Genomic DNA, 26,643 nt, shown 5'->3' with positions numbered 1-26,643 from the left:
AACGGTCAAAAACTTTAATTAATTGAAAAGTACCCATGCAGGAGGGAGATTTACTTCAACTCTGAGTTTTCTTTAAAAATAGCAGCAGACTTATATCCCTGGGTAAGGCACTAATCCAATTAATGAAGATATTAAACAGTGCCATGAATCTTATGTTGTTTCACATAAATATTTGAAGGGCTCAGAATGACTTTCTGCCATGTGGCTTCTCTGTGCATTTTTTTGGTCTGTTTTCATTCCTCTTGTTAAATTTTCAGTAGATACGTCTTTCAATACCACCACCACCAAGAATTTCCACATTACTCAAGACAGTAATTTACTTGCAAAGGAAACACACCTACAACTTTATTAATAACCAACTTCTTTTTTTATTAGAGCATATACATTTGTGAAAACTGTACATTATACATTTTGGTTTCAAGGATTATAAATAAAGGAACTCACAGGTAGGGAGTTCTTTTTCACAGCAAGAAACTTTAAATAAACAAAGTCCTGTTTTATTAAGTACATTGGCAGACTTCATGTGCTATCCAAAATGTAGTGTACAGTATAACAACCCATTAGAAAGAGCCTTTCATGTAAAATACAGCTGTGCACATTTTAGAAAAATACCAACAATTTGAGCTTTATTTTAAAAAAGCTTATAAATCATACATATATTTATAAATGGAAACAACATGCTCACCTTATAAACATATCCTTTAGTTATCTGTTACCCATTATTTCCAAAGCAATACGTATTTTAAATAAACACTTAATAAGAGTAAATATTTTATTTTTTTTTTAAAAAAATCATCTTTCCCAGCATAAGGGGCTATGGGGTCAGGAAGGAGCAGTGAGAGTATTGAGACCGATAGGAACTTCAATGTTTGTTCTTGGGTAAAAACGTACTTCCTAAATTTAAAAGTCAAACAAAACATAAAAAATAAATAAATATACAAGTTGTAAATTTCGTTTGCTCTCTCTCTGCTTTCTTCTTTATTCCATATTGGTCACACCCAGGATTCTCAACATATTGTACTTCTGCAAAAAACACCACCAGGTTACTACCTAGCAGGTGGTGAAGCATTCAGTCCATGCGTGTGCTAACCTAGGAGCTGTCTCTTCTGCATTGAAAAGGTAGCTAATAAGGTAGGAAGAATCTCTGATTAAGCCATGCAAATCTCAAAAGTAGTTAGGAATAGCTCCCGCTCCACAATGTAGTGTTTTAAAGAAACTTAATAAGACACCTTTCCTCCTCTGATTTCTTTTTAAATATTTATTTTTATCATGACCATATAGTTTCTCTAAGTAAGCATGCTGAGTAATAAGGAATAAATTATAAAACAGCAAAAATCAGATTATGTCAGAATAACAGAGGACTTCAAAAGACAAATATTTAAAATAAAAATTCTAAGCCTCTAAAATTACAAATGGACTTTGAAAAACACGGAAGGCAAATAATGAGAAGCAGTGACTTAACGAGGCTTTACGTACTACCTGCACGTATGCAACAAAAACTGAAGTGCGGGGGGTGGGAGGGAGAAAGAGAAGCAGTTATTAATAGCATCTTGCTTAACTTCCATGGGAATTAACACAGCCACTGACAAGGTTTTATTTCGTCGTAAAGTACGTCAGCAATGAAACCGAATCCTTTAAACACCGATTATAGCAATCCACGTACGATTCTGACTGTATTTCTTAGAATTCAGTCACCTTCCCACTTTTGAAATTTAGCACTACCTAAGTGTTGAACTCACTCACCTCGGACGTGTTAAAGATATTTCAAATTAAATGATTCCTTAGGAAGATATAATGCCTTTGAATTGCTAAACTTTAAAGATTAATAGCCTTTTACAGATTTAGGACAAATACGTGACAAGGAAAATGATGTATCTGTATCAAAAGAAACACATTTTCACTAGCAGTTTGTTGTTTCTTTTCCTTGAGAGGCAACAAGTGTGCTTTTTCTGGCCAGGACCACATGTTGTCTGTGACTCTACATCATATTTAAATAAACGGCAAAAATGAACATAGTCGTGCACAAGCAAAGGAAACGTTGTCTCCCAGAACATTCTAGGAGATGTTAAAGCAGCAGGTCATGGCATAAGACTGGTGAGTGATGCTGCTACCTATTTCTTCTACTGAGATAGGAGTGAACGTTGGAACCACTTCCACAGCAACACAATCCCGCGACCGCGTTCCTCAGGCAGTCGTTTCCCAGCTCCCTACTAAAAACGTCAGACGGTAAAATAGTAAGGCAGCTGTTGACTTCCATCAAAAAAAAAAAAAAAAAAAAGAAAAGAAAAAAGAAAAAATGCAGCTCCATACATTTCCAGTTTAGTCACACTCTGCTGGGACAGATGGAGTAGCCAATGCCAAGAACTTCGCCGGATGGGGCTGCTTCAGTAGATTTTAAAAAAGAATTATTATTAAGTTTTGCTCTCCAACATGGCTGCTTCCTTCAGCCCTCAGAGGACCCCAAAGCCACAAAGCACTCCAGGGGGAACTGAACAGGTCCTCTGGCTGAATTTTCCAAGTTTCATCTCTCTCGCGATCCCATCCTAATTCCAAGCCTCCTTCCCCGTGTCTGAGTCTGACTGAGGTGTGCCACTTAAAAGGCAGATGACACCACTGTAGAGAATTGTGGGCTAACACCACTAGTCGTCATGACTTCACTGAAGGGTCAAAACAGTTATATCACTAAGTAACTATGCTGGATCACATTCAGGCACAGCCAAAATTAAAGTGAAGGGCACTAGGTAGTTGTAAAAAAAAAATTATAAATTTGAATATAAGAAAATGTTATATATATTAGGATTTTATAGAGGAATTAAGGCTCTTTTCTTACCTTTCCTAATTCCAGTCAGGTTAGAAAGTGAACAAAAAGAATGGCTAACCCGATATTCAACAGCATGACCAGGACAATCATGACTGAATTAGGGCCCTGGAAGGAAAACAGAATAAAAGAAGTGTAACTTTTTCATGTTAATATCAATGTATAAATCTGTTCACAAAACTGACTGCCAATATATACATATATATACAAACCGAAAGTGCTGGAGTAAAGAAGTCATGAATAATGACAGCCATTCCAAAAGGTATAAAGTAAAAATAGCAACACTGTATTTACTTATTTTTTGCAATGCTATATTTAGATGGAGCCATTTCTGAACTTTCAATTAGAAATGAGTCTAGTATTGATCTAGCCTAAAAACAATTCTTTAAACAATTTACCTTATCGATCACAAAACATAAGATGACAGTCTGGGGGGAGACAAAGTTCACTGAAACTGGAACTAGGTGCTAATGGGAACTGGATTGGTTCCCATTTGTTGCTAAAGTGTAATTCAGATGAGGAGGAAGACCTGATGCCTCACAAAGGCAGCTGGAACGTGAGAGTGAGATCTGTAGGACAATAAAGTCTCCAAGAGAAAATTTAGGAAAAACTCAAAATGAGGTTTTCTGATGCTTGCTTTTTCCTGCTCCTTTTTTGGGGACAATATTCCCTCTTGAAAGTAAAAACTGCAAATGCGAAGTTGAACACCTTCACAAATTATTTTGCCAGTCTACATTTTAATTTTTCTGCTGGCAAACCACGTTTCAGAAATCAAGTTATATTTAACAAACTGCAGAATCCTATTTTGATAAATACTACTATAATAAATATCAGATAGTTCAAGATAACCAAACTTTTTTTTTTTTTTTAAATAAAAAAACCTCCTCTGACACATCTTTTCAGGTCTGGCCATGAAGATACAATCTTGGTATTTACTATTAAGATAGTGTCTAATTCTTAAACAGCATTGAAAGTGTTTGAACCGGCCGTTAAAATTAGTTTTATTGTCCTTAATTTACAGATGAGGAAATAGTTGCACTGTATTTGAATGTCAGATACGACTACACTAAAACAATGTTAGACTCCTCAAGATGCTGTATTTTTTTTTTTTTTTTGAGGGGGGGTGTCCAACTGCCATTGGTAAAGTGCCCACCTTCTAGGGTCTATAATTTCCATAGTATCAGAAAAAAACATGAAATGTTGATAAAGACCAACTGCTCTTTTAGAATCGTTATGTCCTAACTTAATAGAAGTCCTTCTCAATTCTGGTTAACTTAGAACATATAAATAATATATGAAACTCTTCTAACAGTAAATAACTGAGATAATCTTCTATCAATGTGACTCAGCCCAGAGATTAATGAAAAGCTCTTACTTCTACATGCTTTGATTAGCTTTTATTCAAGAGTGTGTTAAGAACTTTAGGAATCACTTGAAGTCCTTTGGGTCAGTGGATTTAATTCCTAACCCCCAAAGGTAACTTTGTGAAATGAAAGAAGAAGAGAAGTATATTGGGTCAGAACAATAAAATGTAGACTTTGGTGTTTTATAGGAGTTCCAAGAAAAGAGGAAGAGGAGAGAAAAGCCAACTTCATAAGGTGTGCCTGAACCTTTGACTTCCATTTCATTTATTCATTCTCGTAAGATTCCATGCATTTCCCTAACCCTTTTGAGTTGGATAATTTTGGGTTTGGATATTCTCTTGAGTTTGAATTTAGCTTACTATCTTCCTTCAAGTGTTGGCTGCATCTCCCGGCACTGGTAATACAGATTCAGTGAATAATGAGTGCTTTATCCTGCATATATACACTTTTTTTTTTCCCTATTGAAAGCATTTTGTTGTTGTTAGTCAAAACTGAGTCCATTCTGACTCATGGTGACCCCATATACGCAGAGTAGGACTGCCCGATATGGTTTTCGAGACTGTGACCTTTCAGAAGCAGATCGCCAGGCCTGTCTCCCAAGGCACCTCTGGGTGGGTTTGAACTGCCAACCTTTCGGTTAGTAGTCGAGTGCTTAACTGTTTGTGCCATCCAGTGACCTTGGCTGAAAACATATACACATATGTACATATTTACCCTACCAGCGTTGCTCCATTTATAAAGCTGCTTTTAAAGAGGACTCAGTGAGGATGGGAGTAAACCAGCAAAGAGAGGTTCAAACAGCACCAGGCGAAACATAAATTCTGGAAAGCTACGTTTAATAGGCAGATATCAAGACATGACCTCTGTGTTCTTCAGATACCTGGGCTGGGCACAGGCTGGAAAGCTTTAAGGTGAAGGCCCATAAATATGACTGTGGTGGCCAGCAGTAGCTTAAAATAGCAAAATGGAAAAAAAAAAAAAATCAGTCTTGCTTTTCAAGACGGACTGAGACAGGTGCAATAAAAAAAGCTGTTGCAGGGCAAAATCTATGTCTTGATTGGAAGAAGATTTTCCGGTGGTTATAAAATAAGATGTGGGAGGTTGGAAATAGAAGTAAAGGTTTAACTCAAGAAATCTTTTTTTTTTTTTTCTTTTTTCCAAGAGAACGTCCCTTATTTAAAACTATGAGGAATTTTCTGCTGGAAGCATTAGCATAGTTTATAACTACTTTATTTATAACTAAAAGCACGTGAAAAGCACATGGCTGGATTTAGTGTTAATAGCAAAGTTTAGTTATATGTATTTACTGTTATTTTTTAATTGCTTTTTTTTTTAATGTGAGGTTCAGATCTGAAATGATAAAGATCTTTAAGTTTTACATCAATTCAAAACAAAGACCAAGTAAATCTCAAAATAAACTTGGAAGCTTATCAGAATGATGGCTGAGAAAAAAGCACAGGCAGTTTTCAGAACTGGTTGAACTTCCTGATTGGAAGGCCCTTCGCTCATCTATTTGAAACGGCTTAAAAGATGTCTCTACTGGTCCCTACCACAGCTTCCATGTTGCAAATCCTACAAAGATTTTGGTATCACATTGAATGTGCTCCTATGGGACATGAGTCCACATGTAACCACTGCCCACAGAGTCACATATTTCCTGAGGAAGGTTGTGGGGTAATCCCTGCCAGAGCCCCCTTTCTCCTACCCTCCTACTACTTTGTTTTTAAGATTTAGCCTGCGATCCAGAAGATTTGCTGTATTTCTCGGAGGTCAGCCCCTCCAGCATAATCCTGAGGATGGATCAAAATCTATAAATTATTTATGCTTTCACTAGTAAAGTGTTGAAACAAACATAATAATAAAATAGCCAATGTTTCTGAGTACTTACTATGTGCTAGGCACTGTGCTAAGAACTTTATAAATATTTATTCATCTCGTCTTCGCAACAATCCTACAATATAAGTACAGAGAAAACCAAGGCACGGAGCAGTTACGAAACTTGCTCAAGACTACACAGCCTGTAAGCAAAAGAGCTGGGCTTTGAACCAAGGAAGTTTGGCACCAGAGCTCGTTACTCTTAGCCACTAGCCTATACTGCCTCAGTGACATAAGTTGGTTGACTGGAATTCCAGATTCAGTTTGGTCTTCCACCCTAAATATGGTGGTTCTGACTCAAACTGGATCTCTTGGTCACCCACAAAAAGCATTAAATGATTCATTCCAGTTTTCTCTTAAATGTCTGCTTTAGTTTCAGTTCGTTTCTATGAACTTTTCAACAGTTATTTATAAATGGCTAAATTACACAGTGTCTTTCCACCTCAAAATTGTATGTCATACTCCCTGATTTTAAAGGTAGTTCAGTGACTACCTTTATAATGATTTTGTCCTTTTCCAACCCTCTCGGAAGAAAATAATCATCAGGAGTGTGAAAGTCAGCTTTCCGTTACTGTTAGGAAGACAACATTTATAGTTAAAATCTTCACATGAAGGTACCCAGTCCGTCTTGACTTCTTCCTGTCACAGCAGAGGCAGGCTGAAGCTCGGAAGGACAGGGCTGCTCGGCCTTCTCTCTCCCTTGGGGTGTGGAAAGGGACCCTAGTGACTTCCTGAGCTGGAGGACGGTGGGCTAACACTGAGAGTCAGAGTCAGGAGGATTCTGCACGTAAGCCAAACAGATGCTTTTTCAAATAAAAAGGCTATAAATTTATCAAACATATTTGCTAGGATTGTTTTACAGAAAGCCTGCTACAGATAACAGTTGGGTTACTCAACTTTTCCTTAATGTATAAGACACTAGGGCATTCACTTCCCTTTGTGGAGTTCTGGAAGTTAATTGAACCCACCACTGGGTACCCAAGGTGTGAATTATATGGCCTGCAGTATCTGAATTTGCCTTATGTAAATCAGGCAAACTAATACTAATATAGACATAAGGCCTTATTAACCTCTGAATATAAATGCTGAAGGTCAAATGAGAAGTGAATGATTACATTCAACAAATTCAACAGTGATAAATATTATAATTATAGTATCCGGACACTGACTGGCACTGCACTGGGTGTTTTTGGGTGGACACTGACATATGAATGTTAAAAAAATTAAAAAAATGATTCTTTATTGAATAGTCAGAATCCCATAAAGTTATTTTGTTTTAAAAATCATTTATATCTATGGAGGTTACTTTCAGGAAATTAATCCAGTTAATCTGATTAATTTACATTTAGATAAATAAAAAAATAAGAATTTTAAAAAGGTAAGAACTAGTGTTCTGTAGATATTAGCAAAATAACCAAACCTAAAAAATGCCAAATATACATTCAATTGCTCAACCCTATGAGTAAACTGAACACATAGAAGTAAGAACCTGGTAGTTGTATTATGTTCTCATTGTTCAAAATGTTAATCCACACCATTATGCAAATGTGTCTCTATGAAGTTACTAGTAAACACTGGGTTGGCAGAGCCTTCTTCCCTTATTTAAAACCCAATACTTCTATTCCAAAGGCATGCAGACCTTCTCAATAGGTCAGTCATCCCATTTTTTCTCTCTTTTATCAATAAATACTTAGCTTTAGATTTTAATTCTATAGAAGTCATTCAACAAATAAATCTCATTTGAATGAGACTGTAGACATTTATCAGTAACAAAGAGCTTTCTGGTCCAATAATAAATACCTTGGATACTGAAAAACTGATCAATGAAAATTACTATCATCTACTAGAAAACTGAAATTGTAAGAACATATACTCTCTGAGTAGTTATAAGAACAAAGTAATTTTCTTAAATTATTGAAAAATTTCATTCTCATTTGGGAAAGAAAAATGGTCTGTCTACAAAGTCTGGCTACTAATGTAAAATTCAAATTAAATATTTACAAGAATAATTCACAATCGGCCTAGGAACAATACACAACCAGAATGCTTCTGGTCAGTGATTCCAGGTTCTAAACAATTTGTAAGTGTTCAGTTTCTACTCAACTTTATCATCTGCTAAGAACTTAAAAATCACATTTTCTGTTCAGCCGTTAATGCTATGATCCATATTTAGTTTCATAAGCTTTTCCCCTGTTTTCAGTTTTGTTTGGTTTTTTCGGCTTGTGAATGTCATTGCTGTTTGTCGGTAAGAAATGTAAGAGTGGAATGTTAATAAATTTCAATTTAGTTCTGTATTGTCAAGAGTTTAAAAATTAAAAAATAGACTGGTTTATAAAACAAAGCAGCAAGGATGGGGAGACTTCGGCTCACTTACTTTGGACATGTCATCTGGAAATACCAATTGCTAGAAAAGGACATCACGATTGCTAAAGCAGAGACCAGTGAAAACAAGGGAAATCCTCAATAAGATGGACTGACACGATAGCCAGAACAATGAACTCAAACATACCAATGATCATGGAGATGCCTCAGGGCCAGCAGCGTTTGGTTCTGTCATATATAAGGTCACAATGAGTCAGAGCCGACTGGTTCCATCATATATAAGGTCACAATGAGTCAGAGCCGACTGGCTCCATCATATATAAGGTTGCCATGAGTTGGAGCCGACTGGACGGCAACTAACAATATATGTACCTTGTCAACAATCGTGGGTTTTTTTGTCTAAAGACGTTACTATTGCAGAGGTCAAAAGGAGGGCCAAGAACTTAGAAAATGATGGTGGAGACCCCTTCCTATCTGGAGCTCTAAGAGTGGCAGGCTCTTGGCAGTGGCAGCGATTACTTTTTTAGCCATCACGGCTATCACAACTGAAAGTAATGGAGGTGCTGGTAAAGGGTCTAGCTTGCTAAAATGTGATACATAATAAGCTGGTAAAGGCTTACCTATCTGAATTATGTCTAAGGTGGGTGGCCAAGTGAATACAGAGGAATTTCTGCCTGGAGAGCCTTGATGTCTCAAGCTACAAATGTGTTAACCTTTGCGTTAAACCTCTGATCAATTACCTGTTATTAAGATGCACAGTATCCCATGCTGCTACCAGAAAGAACCAAAGGACAGGAAGGAGAAGGAAACACTTCTTAAAGAACTTACTGAATTGGCTTCTTTTTCCAAAGAAGGGCATGAATCATTGCTTGCTGGGTTCTTTGGTATTGCAAGTTCAGACTTCTTAGCTTTTGGCTCAGCTTTGCTTTCTTTGGCAACTGGTTTTGTCACAGATTTAGGGGGACTCCACTTGTTTGGTGGTGGCCTGTGCACCAGTGCTGAGGACTGGCTCAATTCCTCACCTTCCTCCACATCTTCTGGAGGGTGCTGGGGTGCGTTCAGTTTCACGTAGTAGCCGTGATACTGAGAATGCAGCTCCCCATTGCTGGGGATGGGGATGTGGTGGCGGCCAGAGTACTTGGACTGGGACGCGACTGCTCCTGTCTCCTTTGTGGGCGCCTTTGACATCAAGGGCTTATTGACAATGGCCGTCACCTGCTCGTCAGCCACACTCTTTTTGTCTTGACTGAGTCTTGCCCCTGAGCTGGGGTTTTGCTTCTTCATGGGCTTTGGGGAGGGAGGCTGGGGAGAGTAACCTTGTTTGGGACTTGGCTCAGGAGACACTGGGGGTGTCGTGCCTTTGCGATAAAAATGAGGAGATTCCTTTGGTGAAGGTGGCTTTTCTGGTACCTTTTCTTCTGGTTTTTCTTTAGTATCTACACCTTCCTGAGTTCTCTGTTTGATGTAATCAGGGCCTGCAAAAAAAAGAAAAAAAAGGCAACAAAAAAGGAAGTGATAAAATAAAAATAAAGGGAAAGGGTTGCACAAATTATCCCTTTACCTATATCTATACATCTATGTCAACAGATACATAAATATACATACACATTTCTTTTTTTTCCTAAATCAGATTAATCTTCTCTTTTAGGTTTATTTAAACAACGTTTTGACTAGGCACGAGCACATTTCATTCCCCAGTAGAAAATATTACTTATTACTAAAAAGGCATCTGATCTCTAAAATCCACATGATACTGCAAAAACGCAACAACAAAAAGACAAATAACCCAATTAAAAAATGGGCAAAGGATATGAACAGACACTTCACCAAAGAAGACATTCAAGTAGCTAAAAGATACATGAGGAAATGCTCACGATCATTAGCCATTAGAGAAATGCAAATCAAAACTACAATGAGATTCCATCTCACTCCAACAAGGCTGGCACTAATCCAAAAAAACACAAAATAATTAATGTTGGGGAGGTTGTGGAGAGACTGCAACACTTATATACTGCTGGTGGGAATGTAAAATGGTATAACCACTTTGGAAATTGATTTGGTGCTTCCTTAAAAAGCTAGAAATAGAACTACCATACGATCCAGCAATCCCACTCCTTGGAATATATCCTAGAGAAATAAGAGCCTTTATATGAACAGATATATGCACACCCATGTTTGCTGCAGCACTGTTTACAATAGCAAAAAGATGGAAGCAACCAAGGTGCCCATTAACAGATGAACGGATAAATAAAATACGGTATATTCACACAATGGAATACTACGCATCGATAAAGAACAGTGATGAATCTGTGAAACATTAAAATAAAAAAATTTTAAAAAGCGCTTTTAAAACAGTATATACCATTATTTCTATTATTTTGATAGACATAAAAGTTAAAAAGTTCTGACTCTTCTAATAATTGCACTGTTCCTCCTACTTGCAGAGCCGGGAGGTGAAATTCACATCAACAGAGCACTGGTGACAAAACCATAATTAATTATTCAAATTTCATGATATAACTAAAACATTGAACATACACACTTGAATAAAGACATAAGCTGATTTTTGTCTGTATTTGAAAATTTTATAAAGTATCTACACAATGAGAGGACCTGCAGCTGCCATACTTTAATGATCCTTCATCAAGTGGGCATTTAAACCTGCTACCTAGGAACACCTGTGTGGCTTAGGCTGCACTACACAAAACAACTTCCACGTAGTCCTTTCATAACCGTGAACACGAGGGATTCGCATTGGCGGTGTTTCTGGGGTCATCAAAGTCTCAAGATTTTTTTTTTCTTTTTCTGTATGTTTCACGGTTGTTTATGACCATCATACCCTGTTACTGTCGAGTTGATTCTGACTCATAGGGACCCTACAGGACAGAACAGAACTGCCCCACAGGGATTTCAAGGAGCATCTGGTGGATTCAAACTGCTGACCTTTATGATTAGCAGCTGTAGCTCTTGACCACTGCATCACCAGGGCTCCATAACGATCACAGGCTATTTTTATAAATAAGAAAATTTTAATTAAAAAAAAAAATGACTGGTCCATTATTATTTTGTGGGGAAATCTGGGGGCCAGTGGTGACTAAAGAAACAAGTGAGCAGTGAGCACCACACGATGAGAGTTTAAGGATTATCAGCGGTCCAGAAATGGGGGCGGTGGGGGGAAGAGCTTGGGGGTGTCAAAGGTAGTGTTCTAGGTCAGTGCCCTCCTACTATGTACTTTATCTCTTATCCCCTTTCCTATAATAAGGGCACCTGCATCGCTGGGCTCAGACTCCATCCATGGCCATGTTGAATTTCACTACTTAAGGCCAAGGTTACACACAATGCAACTGACTCTCCTCTTTACAAATGGGCAGGAACTGGCAATACGAGTATACAAGGGAGAGACCTTTCCTACCAGTTTACTTAGAGTTGATCAGCTCTTGTCAATTCCACAGCACTGCATCTGTTCAATTTTCTTCCTCCCTAATCCCTCAACTCAGCCAAACTAACTTAAAATATTTACAGACGGGCTCAAGAGTAATTATCCTCAATTGTTAAAAAAATCCATACTGCCTATTTATACTTGTAATTGCTCTTCCAATGGTGGTCTGAGTAATAATTTGTTGCAATCAGACTGCTATTTATTGTACCAGGTATTTGCCAAAATTTAAAGCCTCAACGAAATCTTATAAGTAGGTGTTATTATCCAGATTTTACTGATGTGGAAACAGAGTAGCTGGAAAACCAAAAGTCACATAGCTCCTGTGTATCCTTTAAGGTAAAATATGAAATATCATGTAATACATTAAACTAGAAATGAGAACTCCCAAGTATTCACCACTGGAGGTTGTACACAGGGCCAAAATCATGATGGTATTTATTTCTTACTCTCCATCCTTCAGAAACCCTAGTGCCTAGTGGTTAAGATCTTCAGCTGCTAACCAAAAGGCTGGCAGTTCGAATCTACCAGGTGCTCCTTGGAAATCCTATGGGGCAGTTCTACCCTGATCTATAGGGTCACTATTAGTCAGAACTGACTTGATGGCAACGGGTTTGGTTTATTTATTTTTTTTTTCTCCATCCTTCAAAAGGTAAATTTGCCCCTCAGGAAGTCAAGTTTCCCACATACGTCAAAATCGCATGTTAACAATTGAGATTTCTTCTCTAAACCTGGTAAGTACTCCCTTTCCCCTTTTTTTAAATTTCCAATTTTCTTTTAAATCCTACATAAAAAATGGCAGTAAGAATTCCTGCTCCACTGTGAGCGGCCACCTAGGATACTCCACTGGGCTCACCCCTTCGGGAGCAAGGAAGAATGAATAAAACTAAAGATACAAGGGAAAGATTAGTCCAAAGGACTAATGGACCACATCTACCATGGCCTCCACCAGACTGAGTCCAGTACAACTAGATCGTGCCTGGATACCACCATTGACTGCTCTGACAGGGATCACAACAGAGAGTCCTAGACAAAGCTGAAGAAAAATGTAGAATAAAATTCTAACTCAAAAAAGAAAGACCAGACTTGTTGGCCTGACAGAGACTGGAGAAACCCTGAGAGTATGGCCCTCAGACACCCTTTCAGCTCAGTAATGAAGTCACTCCTGAGGTTCATCCTTCAGCCAAAAATTGGCCAGGCCCATAAAACAAAATGAGACTAAAGGGGCTCACCAGCCCTGGGGCAAGGACTAGAAGGCAGGAGGGGACAGGAAAGCTGGTAGTAAGGAACCCAAGGTTGAGAATGTTACCATGTCGTGGGGTTGTTAACCAATGTCATAAAACAATATGTGTACTAACTGTTTGAGAAACTAGTTTGTTCTGTAAACCTTCATCTAAAGTACAATAAAAAAACAAAAACAAAAAACAATGCTGGATGAAATAAGACTGGCTGGAAATACAAAAAAAAAAAAAAGAATTCCTGGCCCGGGGAAAGGCATCTCACTGGAACTAGGAAAGGCAAATATTTAGGTAGGACGACTGCAATCATTCAAAAGGGGAAGCCTTTGTTTCAGAATTCCTTCTTTGTGCCCTGGGACATAGTTCTGAGAGAAAGCAGCAGCAGCACAAACAAGTGATATTTCTCTATCCACAGACTTATAGCTACTTTTTAAAACACACTGAGATTATTTATATTGAACTTTCATGGAAAAGCCCACCATTATGCTACTGCAGACTTATTTTTACAAAACCCCTCCACCACCTCTTCTGTGATAAAGGACATTAGCTGGTAGAGTATGAAGGCAGTGTGTTGCTTACATACTTTCCCCTCACCCCTCCACCCCAAATTCATCTGAGCTGGCTTTATTTGTGTTTCACTGTTACTCAACTTTACAGCATTACTGAAATACCCATGTAGGTATCGTAGAGATATACTATGCAAAGATAACTAAGAGGCAAGGCCTTGGAGCCAAAGGAGTCTGAATTTAAGCCACACAACAATGATCCAAGTGTACAAGTTATAAAGTACTTTTTGTGTCTTCAATCTAAGGCCATAAATGCACAAAATACGGTTCCATAAAAATGCATATATATGTGCCTATGTCAAGCATATTAAAGCACAGTAAAACCTAGTGTTTAACTTAAATATGGATACAGAAGAGCGGAAAAAATAATCCACTCAGCAAACATTAATAGTTACAGACTCAAAGGTGGAAGGAAAAGAGTCACTGAACCATGAGGAGTAAAGCTGGCACAAAGCCCATGTGCTTGTTTTGAGGTTGTGACATCATGATGATGCAAACTACCTTAGAATTTATCCTGATGGCCTTCCATCCTACCTGCATTCACCGCAGACAGCAGGTCAGAAGCAGAAACGGGAGCTGCTTTGACAGATCCCAACAAAAGTGACAGCTGCCAGTAAGGAACGGGCTGATGAAACAAACATAGCTACAAGAGGCTATTTATTTAGGAGAAACAGGCAATCCAATAAATGTTTGTCCAAGAAAAACTATTAATCATAATAATTTTAAATAATAATAATGACTTTTTAAAGTCAGCACTTAAAGGGATATGTTTACCTATCTGGAAAAAGGACAAACCCGGTAATAAGTGCACACAAAACACATTTTCAAATGCTTTTAAAAATAGAAATTTCCCTACCTCTTAATTTATACTATCATTAATAGGCCAAGTTGAGAATTATTTGGTCACTGGAGGAACTTGTATTAATGGACTTATGAAGTCATATTTTGGATTAATTTTGAAAGTATTTCTTATAATGCTTATTAACTGTCTAATACCAGTCTAATCACTTCTTTAGGCTTTCAGAAATCTGATGTTTTGCCTCTTTGGATACAGTCTTCTTGTCCTAAATATATGACTCTAACATGATCACTTATGTCCACCCTTCTAAAATGTGTCTTTCAGGAGTATTCATTCAGATTGATCTGATGATGATATGCAAAATCTGTTCTGCTCAAAGAGTTTCCTAGAAGAGCGGAAATCCTTCTAGCACCAACTTTTGGATTTTTAAAAGAATTCCTAGCTCTTGTTAATGGAGTCCCTGGGCACAAAAGGTTAAGCGCTCGACTACCAGCTGAAAGATTGGCAGTTCAAACCCACCCAGAGGTGCCTTGGAAGACAGGCCTGGGGATCTGCTTCCACAAGGTCATAGCCTTGAAAACCTTATGGTGTGGTTCTACTCTGCACACGTGGGGTAGCCGTGAGTTGGTAATCCAATCAATGGCAACTAACAAGCACAACTTTTGTTATGTACTCAGGGATGACTGGCTAGGGGAATAAGTGGACTCTGCAGAGTAGTGCCTTCATCTGCTGCCTATCAGATGCTCCTGGGAGTGAGTCCCCAATTTTGATTTAATACATCTGAATTGAACACCTTAATGTGTACAAATGCTCTAAGTGAACCTGATGCACCCAGTTACAAGCATCTGAAAGAATGCAAAAAAAAAAAAACCAAAAAATTTGTCGACTAGAGGTGGACCTAAGTCCAGCTTCATCCAACTATACCCAGTTGGAGGAAATGGTTCCAACATGGCACAGTTCAGCGAGGACTGGCAAACTCAACAAGGATATACAGTTAGATTTTCCAGAGTAGGATTAAGAGCTTTTGAAACAAAACATTTAATATAACACAGAGGACAGGAGTTTTTCCTGGACTACTTAATCTTGGAAGGCACCCATTGAGCCTGCCACTTGTTCTGTGTAGTAATGCGTGTCAACACTGCAATGCCAGAAACATAAAGTTGATGAGATGCAGCAGTTCATTAAAAAGACTAGTCAGAAATCCGGCCAGGGAGGAAAGATACACATGTTGATAGTTGTTGCAGTCAGCATTTTCAGCTGATTTTATAGACAGTACCAAGGAATCCTAAAGGATATTTTTCTCCTGGGGATTCATGCTGGGAAGAAGTCAGACACAGGTCGTCACATAATATTAAACAGCATTCAGCACATGTCATCCACCAACACTGAAAGGTTACTTGTTAGAGTTGGCAACAATGCTCGGAACAGATATGGCAGATGGATAACAGCAGGTTATCTAGCTGGTTCTTCATATGTGAGCCTCAGTGGGCTGGCTATGGGCACAAGGAGCACCAGGAAGATTCTCCAAAACAAACGTCTACAAGGGCAGTGCCCATATCAAATGCTTTGTAGCAACAGTAGTAGCCATTAGGAAGAAATGAGATATTTCCTATGGAGACGGCCAATCAGTGAAAGAGGACCAGATTGACAGATTCTAAATAGATTCTATAATGGGTACTAGGATCACTTGCATATCCTATGTGGAAAGACTGCTACTTTCCTATAGGACTTTAAAGCCACATCTGTAACAATACCACGACTTCTGAGAACACAGATATGGAACACCCATTGTGGTGCCTTGTACACGGTTAGCACTCAAGACACATTTGTGAAACTGAATAGACCAGAATAAATAAGTGGTAAGAACCAGAATACTCATGAATGATTAATTTCATGCCAACTAATGGATTACTCAGGTTCCCCTTTTCTATGAAAAAATTTATTCAGAATTTTGAGTTTGGAAGGTGAGCTTAGAGTCATCTACTCCAGTACCCTTCCCTTTTCTTAACCAAAAATATTACATATTAATGATAGGCACAGGCAATTATTTAATGAAAATATGCTTTGATTTCTAAAGACCTCTAATTCATACCAGAAATGCAAGTCTAGTTAACACTATCCCGTAATAAGTGGTAATAAATACTTTAATTTTCTCCTTAACTCATCAATGTACCTGAGGGCGTGCAGGCTCTAACACAGTTAAACAAGGCTTGTTGAGGATGTTCCTTGGGAAGCAGGCTGGCTATCTCCCAAGGGGCTCAAGGTAACGAATGTACCACATTCCAGGGCAGTTTTTCTCAATCTTTTTTCACCAATGACCAGCTCCCTTGCCAAATGATAAATATAAAAATTTTACACCCCACTTATTATCACCTGAAATTAAAAACAAAATAAGTACCTTGATCAAAAGGAAATTTAAACTGTGTGAGACAGTGCCATACGTCTGGCTTTTCTTACCCAAATCCCCTTACTTCTTTGGTGATCACCCCCCTCCCCCGCCAAAGTCTTATTTCTGCCTTCCTGGCTTAGAAACTGGTTTCATCAGCACTTTGAAGTAGAGCCATCCCTTGAGGCAGACTCACATTACCAAAGCTCACAAGGCTGATGTATAATACCAGAAGGCCAATTCATTAGCTTACCATGAGCAATGTAAATGTCACATGAGCCAGGGGACTTGTGCTGATTCCATCAGTGCATGTTCTCCCTGTTGGCAGACCTCCGCCAAAAGCTTAACCAAAATTATGAGGTTCCTCGTGAACATGGAATCTGGACAAAGAGCATGAGATGAATCAAATAGCCAATGGTATCAGGGTGAGCTAGCCTGATACATCATTTCCTTGGTCAGGATGATCTTGCCAAGGAAGCCATATACTATGTGGCAGCTTCCTGCATCCTTCCCCATAATACAAATTCCTTTGCCAATGCGAAGCCAATACTCCAAGGTTTTCGCTAAGGCTTCTCCTTCTCTGGAAAATGTTTGGATAAATTCTCCAATTTTTGCCTCTGTGACTTTCTCTTTCCTCCTTGTTGTTGTTAGGTGCTGTCGAGTTGGTTCCGAGTCATAGCGACTCTATGTACAACAGAATGAAACACAGTCCAATCCCGTGCCATCCCCACAATTGTTGTTATGCTTGAGCCCATTGTTGCAGCCACTATGTCGATTCATCTCTTTGAGGGTCTTCCTCTTTTTCGCTGATGCTCTACTTTACCAAGCGTGATATCGTTCTTCAGAGGCTGGTCCCTCCTGATAACATGTCCAAAGTATGTGAGATGCAGTCTCACCATCCTCACTTCTAAGGACCATTCTGTACTTCTTCCAAGACAGATTTGTTCATTCTTTGGCAGTTCATGGTATATTCAATATTCTTCACCAATACCATAATTGAAAAGTATCAATTCTTCTTAGGTCTTCCTTGTTCATTGCCCAGCTTTTGCATGTATATGAGGTGATAGAAAACACCATGGCTTGGGTCAGGCATACCTTAGTCCTTAAAGTGACACATCTTTGCTTTTTTTTAGCACTTTAAAGAGGTATTTTGCAGCAGATTTGCCCAATGAAATGCGTCATTTGATTTCCTGACGGTTGCTTCCATGGGTATTGACTGTGGATGCAAGTAAAATGAAATCCTTGACAACTTCAATCTTTTCTCCATTTATCATGATGTTGCTTATTGGTCCAGTTGTGAGGATGTTTGTTTTCTTTATGTTGAGGTGTAATCCATACTGAAGGCTGCAGTCTTTGATCTTCATCAGTAAGTGCTTCAAGTCTTCTTCACTTTCAGCAAGCAAGGTTGTGTCATCTGCGTAACACAAGTTGTTAATGAGTCCTCCTCCAATCCTGATGCCCCATTCTTCTTCATATAATCCAGCTTCTTGGATTATTTGCTCAGCATACAGACTGAATAAGTATGGTGAAAGAACACAACCCTGATGCACACCTTTCTGACTTTTAACCAGGCAGTAACCCCTTGTTCTGTTCGAATGACTGCCTTCTGATCTATGTACAGGTTCCTCAGGAGCACAATTAAGTGTTCTGGAATTCCTACTCTTCACAGTGTTATCCATGAGTTGTTACGATCCACACAGTCAAATGCCTCTGCAGTCAATAAAACACAGGTAAACATCTTCCTGGCATTCTCTGCTTTCAGCCTGGATCCATTTGACATCAGCAATGATATCCCTGGGTCCATGTTCTCTCTAAATCCAGCTTGAATTTTATGGCAGTTCCCTGTCCATGTGGTGCTGCAATTGCTTTTGAACGATCTTCAGCAAAATTTTACTTGTGTGTGATATTAACGATATTGTTAGATAATTTCCGCATTCGGTGGGATCATCTTTCTTTGAAATAGATATAAATATGGATCTCTTCCAGTCAGCTGGCTAGGTAATTGCCTTCCAAATTTCATGGCATATATGAGTGAGGACTTCCAGCACTGCATCTGTTTGTTGAAACATCTCAACTGGTATTCTGTCAATTCCTGGAGCCTTAGTTTTTGCTAATGCTTTCAGTGCAGCCTGGACTTCTTCCTTCAGTACCATCAGTTCTTGATCATATGCTACCTCTCAGTTTGTTGTACTGTGGTGGCTTGCATGTTGCTGTGATGCTGGAAGCTATGCCAAGGGTATTCAAATACCAGCAGGGTCACCCATGGTGGACAGGTTTCAGCTGAGCTTTCAGACTAAGACAGACTAGAAGAAGGACCTGGCAGTCTACTTCTGGAAAAACTAGCCAGTGAAAACCTTATGAATTCTTTCCTTAGATGTTTTAATACATTCAATCAGGTTGTAAGCAAATCTTGCCATTCTTGAAGCCACTCTATCACTTAGGACCACTGTACATATCTCTGTACCAATGTATCACGGGCTCAGTTTAAAGTTTAACTCCTAGAGGACAATCTTATTTCTAAGTTCTTTGGGGGTGACTCACTGTGTCACTCATACTGATGGCAGTTTAAGTTTCCGTGTCTGTATGCAATGATCTCTACCACCCATCTGTCAGTTTGTTGTACTGTGGTATCTTGCGTGTTGCTATGATGCTGGGAGCTATGTCACCCGTTTTTCAAATACTAGCAGGGTCACCCATGGTGGACAGATTTCAGCAGCACTTCCAGATCAGGACAGGCTAGGAAAAAAGGCCTACTGATCTATTTCCAAAAGTTAGCCAATAAAAACCTCGTGGATCACAATAGAACACTGTCCAACTTGCTTGCTTTGGACATGTCATCAGAAGGGATCCAATCACTGGAGGAGGACATCATGTTAGATGAATTACAGGGTCAGCAAGGGCAAGGGAGACCCTCGGTGAAAGGATTGGCATAATAGCAGCAATGATGGACTTAAACGGGCTGGTGATTGTGAGCATGTTTGGAATTAGGCAACATTTCGTTCTGCTGTACATGGGGTCATCAGGAGCCCGAGCTGACTTAATGGCAACTAACAACAACATGCAATAATCTGTATATACATTCACATGCATACATTTGTATGCTTTTTATTATTTATTAGAACTTAACAATTTGAGTGGTACAGCCAACTCATATGGCTAGGTTTTTCCCTTCATTTATAATGGAACCGTAGAACAGTACAGTTTTGCACTAAGAGCCTAAGATTTAACTGAGATGGTAAAATATCTGGAATATAACTGAAAACAGACAACTTACCATGATAGTGTTCAAAATGTATGCTTTCACAGACATCCCTTTTCCTAGGGTTAACAACTTCTACGCACAACACACACATTCCAAACAATGGAAACATTTATATCTGAGCTATGTAAATGAAATAAGCAGCCTGACTTAGAAAAGTACTTGAAAGCCCTTTTAGAAAACGTCTATCTGATTTGATCACCCTGTTAATGCAGGGTGGAAAGCATGAGTTATGCTCCCTTGGGAAGATCAATAATACTCAGTACAGAGAAGGCCTTCTACACAGTTGCCTAAAGGAAGTGCTGGCCGCGGGTCAAAGGGGGTTACAGCCTTTACCCATAGCTCTTGTCCTAAATAGGCCCGTTGTCATCTCATGCTGCCGTGATGTATTCATTACTGACAAATAAGTTGCTTATATGAAACTGTTTTAGCTAAGAAAGGGTGGAATTACATTTTCCCACAATATTTTTTTTCCTCAAATGCTTTTAGACCATAAAAGGCTTTTAAAACCTTTTAGTCTGTGAAACCAGGGTTACCTTCCATACTATTTACCTCTTGGTAACACCCCATGGAAAGCTATAGGAACCCCATCCTTCAGCAGAATTCACAACAGAACGAAGAAGTTATCATTTACAGACAACGACAGGAAGTTTGTTTTCTTTCTAACAGTTCAAACCCAGCGCTGTTTTGTGAAAGGGCGTTGTCTCTAACTGCAGTGGTTCTTCACAAGGGCAGAGCTGCTAGGCAGGAGCAGAACAATCACTCTTGGGTAGCTGAATGCTTTCTGCAGTTCTCACACCCTGGAACAGGTAGTTCACTGATGGACCTCAGTACCAGGAAGTGTGATTTCCTTTCACTGAAGAAAATATTTCTACCAGAGGTCAATACAAAAATTGCAAAGTTTCCTTTTCTTAACAAAATACACATAATTATTAAATGAGTTAAATTCCATCTGATGGTATAGAAAAGATGCACAGGAAAGACAAAACCCCATTATCATTGGTTGCCTCCCTTGGATTTGAACTATCACACATGTCACTCTATGATGACTGTATCCATCAATTAGCCATCAGACTGGGCCCCCTCCCACAGCCTTTCTGTTAGAAAAACTGTCTTCTTAACCTGGCCTTTCACTGTCTTCTTTCTTTGCAGAAAAATAAAAACTTCCAGGTCATTTCCTTCTTGTTCCTACATCTTTTATCATAGCCAAGTTTCTAGCTTTTAGGTGGATCTTACTATTCTTTGCACTTTGACTCACCTTGTTCATTTGGACACAGTGACGCTATGTGGGTTCCAATAATGTGATCACCTTCATGTGAACAAAACATGTATTGAACACCTATGTTGTGCACGTTGCTGGGCTAGGGACAGGGTGCTAGTTAGACACCTTGATTTAATAAAAACCAATAAGGAAAATCCTTATAAAATTTTTTTTTTATATTTAGAAGATTTGATGGGGTAGGTCCCTTCACCTAGAAATCAGTTGATATCTCAAAAAATCACTAGGAAGATTGTTTATAAAAAAATGGAGAAACACATACAGAAAGGTGACTACAGCCACTTTGAAATATAACACAAAAACACCAGTGTAGTATGAAAAAGGATGGAAACCGTCTACTAAGAAACTACCAGGAAGTGAGTTTCTAAACCTATTGCAAATAATCATTTATTGCTATTTCATAACATTTGAGAGGCAGATAACCAAAATGCACTTTTTTGAGGTTGTCATCTCCATTTCTTCCATCAGGACACGCATTTTCCTCTCAATCTGTGCAGTGGTCTTTAAGTCGTATATGGCTTTATCTCCTAGCCACACTCTTTGGAGCTTTCATTTAGATATATTAAAAAAACAACAGTCACAATACTTACTGGCTCTTCTCACACTGCTAACATTATTGTTCCAGGAGCCTCTGAATTTGGGGTATTATAGTATCTGCATTGACACTAACATAATTTCTTAGAATCAAATACTTCTTTTAGATTCCGGTTTTGTTTATTGCTACTGGCTCAACGTTTGTTCCTTATGTGTTGCTGGCGAGGAGTGGGGAGAGGGGAAATACAGAAGCGAATAACGCAAATCTCCAGTGCTATATTCTGACTTCAGAAGGTATTTGTTACCACGTCCTCCCACTTGTTTTCCAGATTGCTGTGACTCAAGACTCCCAGACCTCGTAGTTAAATAAAGAATGATGATCTAGGAAAAGGAAACGTCAAAAGAAAACTAAGAGCCAATGGCTTGGCTCCTACGTCTCCTCTGAAAGGAAAACTTTTACCTGGTTGGTAGAAATCAGGCGACAGCTCCCTGGCCACAGCTCTCGCGATATCACTCTCCTGGCGGGCGGCCAGCGCAGCCTGGTCCGCGGCGTCTGCTTTAACCCTTGCATGAGCCGTCCTACACAGGGCACAAGAGGGCAAGTCAGCCAAGGCGGCACTCAATTAAGGAAACATGAACAATCTGAAGAAAAGTAATGTTAATTATGATCGTGGCCCAACACCTGCAACAGCAAATTTTAGAATCATTTTGTTGTGATATTTCAATGAAAACAATATGAATGAAACTATAATTGTCCTTGTTCTTAAAAGAAATGAAAGTATGAACAAAATCTGTGCAGCTTGATGCCAAATCTGGCTTTTGAAACTTTCTGGATCAAATCTCCTGTTAATTTTGGTTGGCGTCCCCTCCCAAATTACTGCTGGTAGAATTAAAGCATATGAATCAATATAGTGTTCATGGGTTTCATTCCTACGGTGTAGAATCAGTGTAAGAATTTGATTAAGAAGGATCTGCCCAGTGGTGTCCAGGCAAATTGGCTCTCTGAAACAAAAGCAAAACAAAACTGATTTATAATTTTATTGATTACCAGTTTCTATCAAGTCGATTCAGATTCATTGCAAACCCATGTGTGTCAGAGTAGAGCTGTGCTCCATAGGGTTTTTGAATGGTTGGTTTTTTGGAAGTAAATCATCAGGCCTTTATTCTGGGTGGACTCAAACCTCCAACATTTCAATTAGTAGCTGAGCACATTAACTGTTTGCACCCAGGGACTCCATTTGTTGACCGTTGTTGTTGAGCGCTGTTGAGTTGATTCCGACTCACAACCGCCCTACAGGACAGAGTAGAACTGCTCCATAGGGTGTCCTAGGCTGTAATCTTTCCAGGAGCAGAATGTGGAGTCTTTGCTCCATGGAGCACTTTAACCATTGTGCCACCAGGGCTCCTTGTTTGCTGATTACCATGGTGTAAATACTCCCACCATGGCAGATTCCAAGCTATCAACTTTATGTCACTGAATGTGAAGTTGGGAAGAAATGCATGTAATTGGCTTTCAGTACCCTACAGGAGAAGGCTGTAGCACACCACGGGATCTGCCCTAAGAATGTGCTCAGGAGGCCAGTTCTTTGATGTTTAAGTCTGTTTCTCGTATGAAAACAAAAAGGAGCCAAGCAAAGTTGGATGAGGAGGAATTGCATCTCTTTCAGTCTTCCATCTCCTCCCTGCCCCATCTTCACTCAGTGAAACCTATCTTCCTAGAGGACCAGGGCCAGGGAGAGGGCAGTAGGGAAAAGAATAGGTTTTCTTACAAGACAAGGCCCAAGAAGAAGGATTTGTAGGGTAAAACACAGAACTTTAGGCCACCCACTTCCAAAGCAGAAGACCTTGTCCAATTAGTATTTAGATGATGATCACAGTCATCTATTTCTTATAATTTTATAAATTCTTTATACTTTTATTAGCACTAAGAAGGGTTATAGGTTACTCTAAGTAAAAGCTTAATAAAAAGTCTAAAAGAGATGTTTGAACTTATTTTAGAGACACAGAAGAGAGGAAAAGTTGGGAAATGGCATTGTGCTCTAGCTGGTCTAAGGGGAGAACACACAGGTGGCAACTGGAGGAGGCCAGCAAACTGAATGCCTGGGACCACAGGAAGAAAAAAGGGAGGAGCTGACCAGAGCCTGTGGGGCTAACTGGTAGAGGCCCCATTCACAAATTACTTTCTCCGACTCTCTCCTCTCAGTTAGTGCTCACTGGGCCCATTTCACTCCTACTTAGGACCAAGCTGAGCTTGGAGGGCTGAGGTACTAGAATGTAATCTTCATGAAGGAGGGCATTTTACATTTGGTCCTCTACTATATTCCCGGAAGCCCTGGTGGCATAGTGGTTAAGAGCTATAACTGCTAACCAAAAAGTCAGCCGTTTGAATCTGCCAGGTGCTCCTGGGAAACCCTATGGGGCAGTTCTACTCTGTCCTATAGGGTCACTATGAGCTGGAATGGACTAGACGGCAATGGGTTTGTTTTTTTGGTACTATATTCCCAATGTGCAGGACAATGCACAGAATACAATTGCCTGGCACATAGTATTTACTGAAGTCCCACTTGGTGAATAAAGGAATTAAAGATGCTTCTTTACAAACAGCTAGGTCATTTCTAAAAAATAAATAGATCAGCTTTCAATCCTCAAGCTGTTTTTTCTGAATCATGGAGCATGTTTTAGATGATCTTTGTCTATAGGGTATCGGCCATAGAGGGGACTGGATATGAAATGTGAAATGGAAACAAAATCTGGAGGGGAAGACCATATTCCTAAACAATAGGCTATAGTAGTCCACACACAGGTGGCCATGACTTTGATAACAGATAATGTTTTAGTCCTGTGTGTTGGGCTTGAGATGAATGGATGCACTCTGTTATGTTCTTTTAGTTTCTCAGAATCTCAACCCTTTTCTTCCCAGAATTATTTTCCATTTTATCTGCTATTCTTAGCTAGAGCCTAATTATATTGATGTATCATAATTGATGAAGCCACAAGAATACAACCATGCTGCCTTATAACATCTTCTAGCCCTTCCATGATAAATTTACAACACTCGAGTACAAACAATTTATTCTGATACAATCATGACACCACCATTTAGTCAAATAAATAGTAGTGTTAACACTACCACTTTTTACAGTATGCTAAGCAGAAAGAGAAGAACAGGCAAATACAGCTTAATTTTTCTTACAAATATATTTTGGAAGCACAGCATCAGTGGAGCTTCAGGTGATTTTTATACTTAACCCTTTACTTTTTTGCTTGTTCTATCCTGTAAGACCTAACAGGAAGGTTCCTTTCCATCAAGTACACCTGCCCTGCTCAGTGCTACTGCACAATTCTTTCTAAGATGAGGCAAAATCACAGTCAAGCCTGAAACCAGAGGTCTGCTCAAGAGCTTTTCGTAGCCCTGGGCTTGACAACGAGCAGCAGAAAAGGAACCCATCCTAAGTTTGCCGTTACCACCAGCTTTGTGTGGCCAGGCCGCTGGCATGTCTAGGTTTTGCCTAGGAGAAACCTGGGCTTGACTCTGGCTCAGGTTAATGAATTCATGTGTTCAAATCCTAGGCTCAGTTCCAGCACTACACACGATCCCTTTAATCAGCCAACTGGTAAGACACGCCATTGTTCATTGTTCATGGGGTTGGGATTGGGGGTGGTCCAGGCCAGAAAGTCTAGGTGGATAAGCTAAAACTCAAAGTGGAGGCCCTGCTGCTGCAGCTGGTCCCATGGAAAACGTACGTATACAAGGAAACCTGGGTACCCAAGAAGCCTTTCATTTATTTAAAAGACTGCTGTCGTTCACAAGTTTTCAGATCCTTACAAATTATTACATATAATTTCACCCATAAAATGAAATAAAACAACTTCTTTTAGTTTGATATCAGCTGTAGGCTTTCTATTTTTTTTTTTAACAAATAAAATTTTAACTCATTGAGAGTTACTACGTTTGGGTGAAGCCATCAAAACAATATTGAGACATTGACCTCGGTATCTGAATAAGCTCATCCAGCAGCTAAGTGGCTCCCCCTTACACATAAGCCTTGCAAAGGTCAACTGTGAACAGTGGAAACCGTAAAGGGGAAATTTCTGAATGCTAGGCATCGCCTGCATCTAAAATAAGTATTTAATTATAAATTATTTTTCCCATCAGAAATCTGATGAGTATCTGAGTTTTTTTTTTTTTAATTGGCTGAAATAGTGTTTCATAAGCTGTCGTGTCATTCTACTCAGAACAAAATAATCTGGCTTTCCAATTTTTCTTAAACATTGAATAATGTTTTTACAAAAAACATTCAATAAGTAAAACTGTATACAACATTCAGGAGTTTTGCTATTTCTACTTTTTATGTATTCTCTTCCTAACAATAACCTGCTTCAAACAATATCATACTATTTTTGAACATCTTTTTTTTTTTTCATTCGTTACATATTAAATCAAAGTTACTTTCCTGAGTGCTTCAGCAGAGGGTATGAGCTAATTTGTTAAAAATAAAGGCTTAAAAGTATTCGTTAAAAGTAAAGGGTTACAGATGTCATTTGCTTGGGGGTCCCAGTAATTACAGAAAATTGACTATTAGTAAAATTTAAAAATAAGAGCAATTGCTTATAAAAATCCAAATCTCAGGAGATGGGAATACCATTCTTTCAGTTGCTGAAGCCAAATACATTTGAGTCATTCCTGCCACCTCTCTTTTCTCCTACCACCTCCACTCTATCAGCAGCTCCAGTTGGCACTACCTTCAAAATATATCCTAAATCCAA

At 39.0% G+C, this 26,643-nt stretch overlaps 1 protein-coding gene across 6 annotated transcripts in view; it reads right to left on the bottom strand.

Moving 5' to 3' along the window:
* Positions 1-361: 361 nt before the first annotated feature.
* Positions 362-26,643, bottom strand: part of JPH1 (junctophilin 1) — an 88,785-nt gene continuing 62,503 nt past the window's right edge. Inside the window, exons 3-6 of one of the 6 annotated variants that reach the window (XM_049853843.1) lie at positions 22,337-22,455; positions 9,208-9,854; positions 2,831-2,926; positions 362-2,210 (exon numbers count right to left, since the gene is read on the bottom strand). In XM_049853843.1, coding sequence (XP_049709800.1) covers positions 2,846-2,926; positions 9,208-9,854; positions 22,337-22,455 — 847 coding nt within the window. In that variant the 3' untranslated portion in view covers positions 362-2,210; positions 2,831-2,845. Of the gene's footprint in view, positions 2,927-9,207; positions 9,855-22,336; positions 22,456-26,643 lie in introns of all 6 variants that reach the window. The other 5 variants (XM_049853840.1, XM_049853842.1, XM_049853844.1 and 2 more) reach the window with 5 other exon arrangements.

Source organism: Elephas maximus, chromosome 15 (assembly GCF_024166365.1).
Source record: "Elephas maximus indicus isolate mEleMax1 chromosome 15, mEleMax1 primary haplotype, whole genome shotgun sequence".
Classification (NCBI taxonomy): Eukaryota; Metazoa; Chordata; class Mammalia; order Proboscidea; family Elephantidae; genus Elephas; species Elephas maximus.
This window is presented reverse-complemented; position numbering and strand designations above follow the sequence as displayed.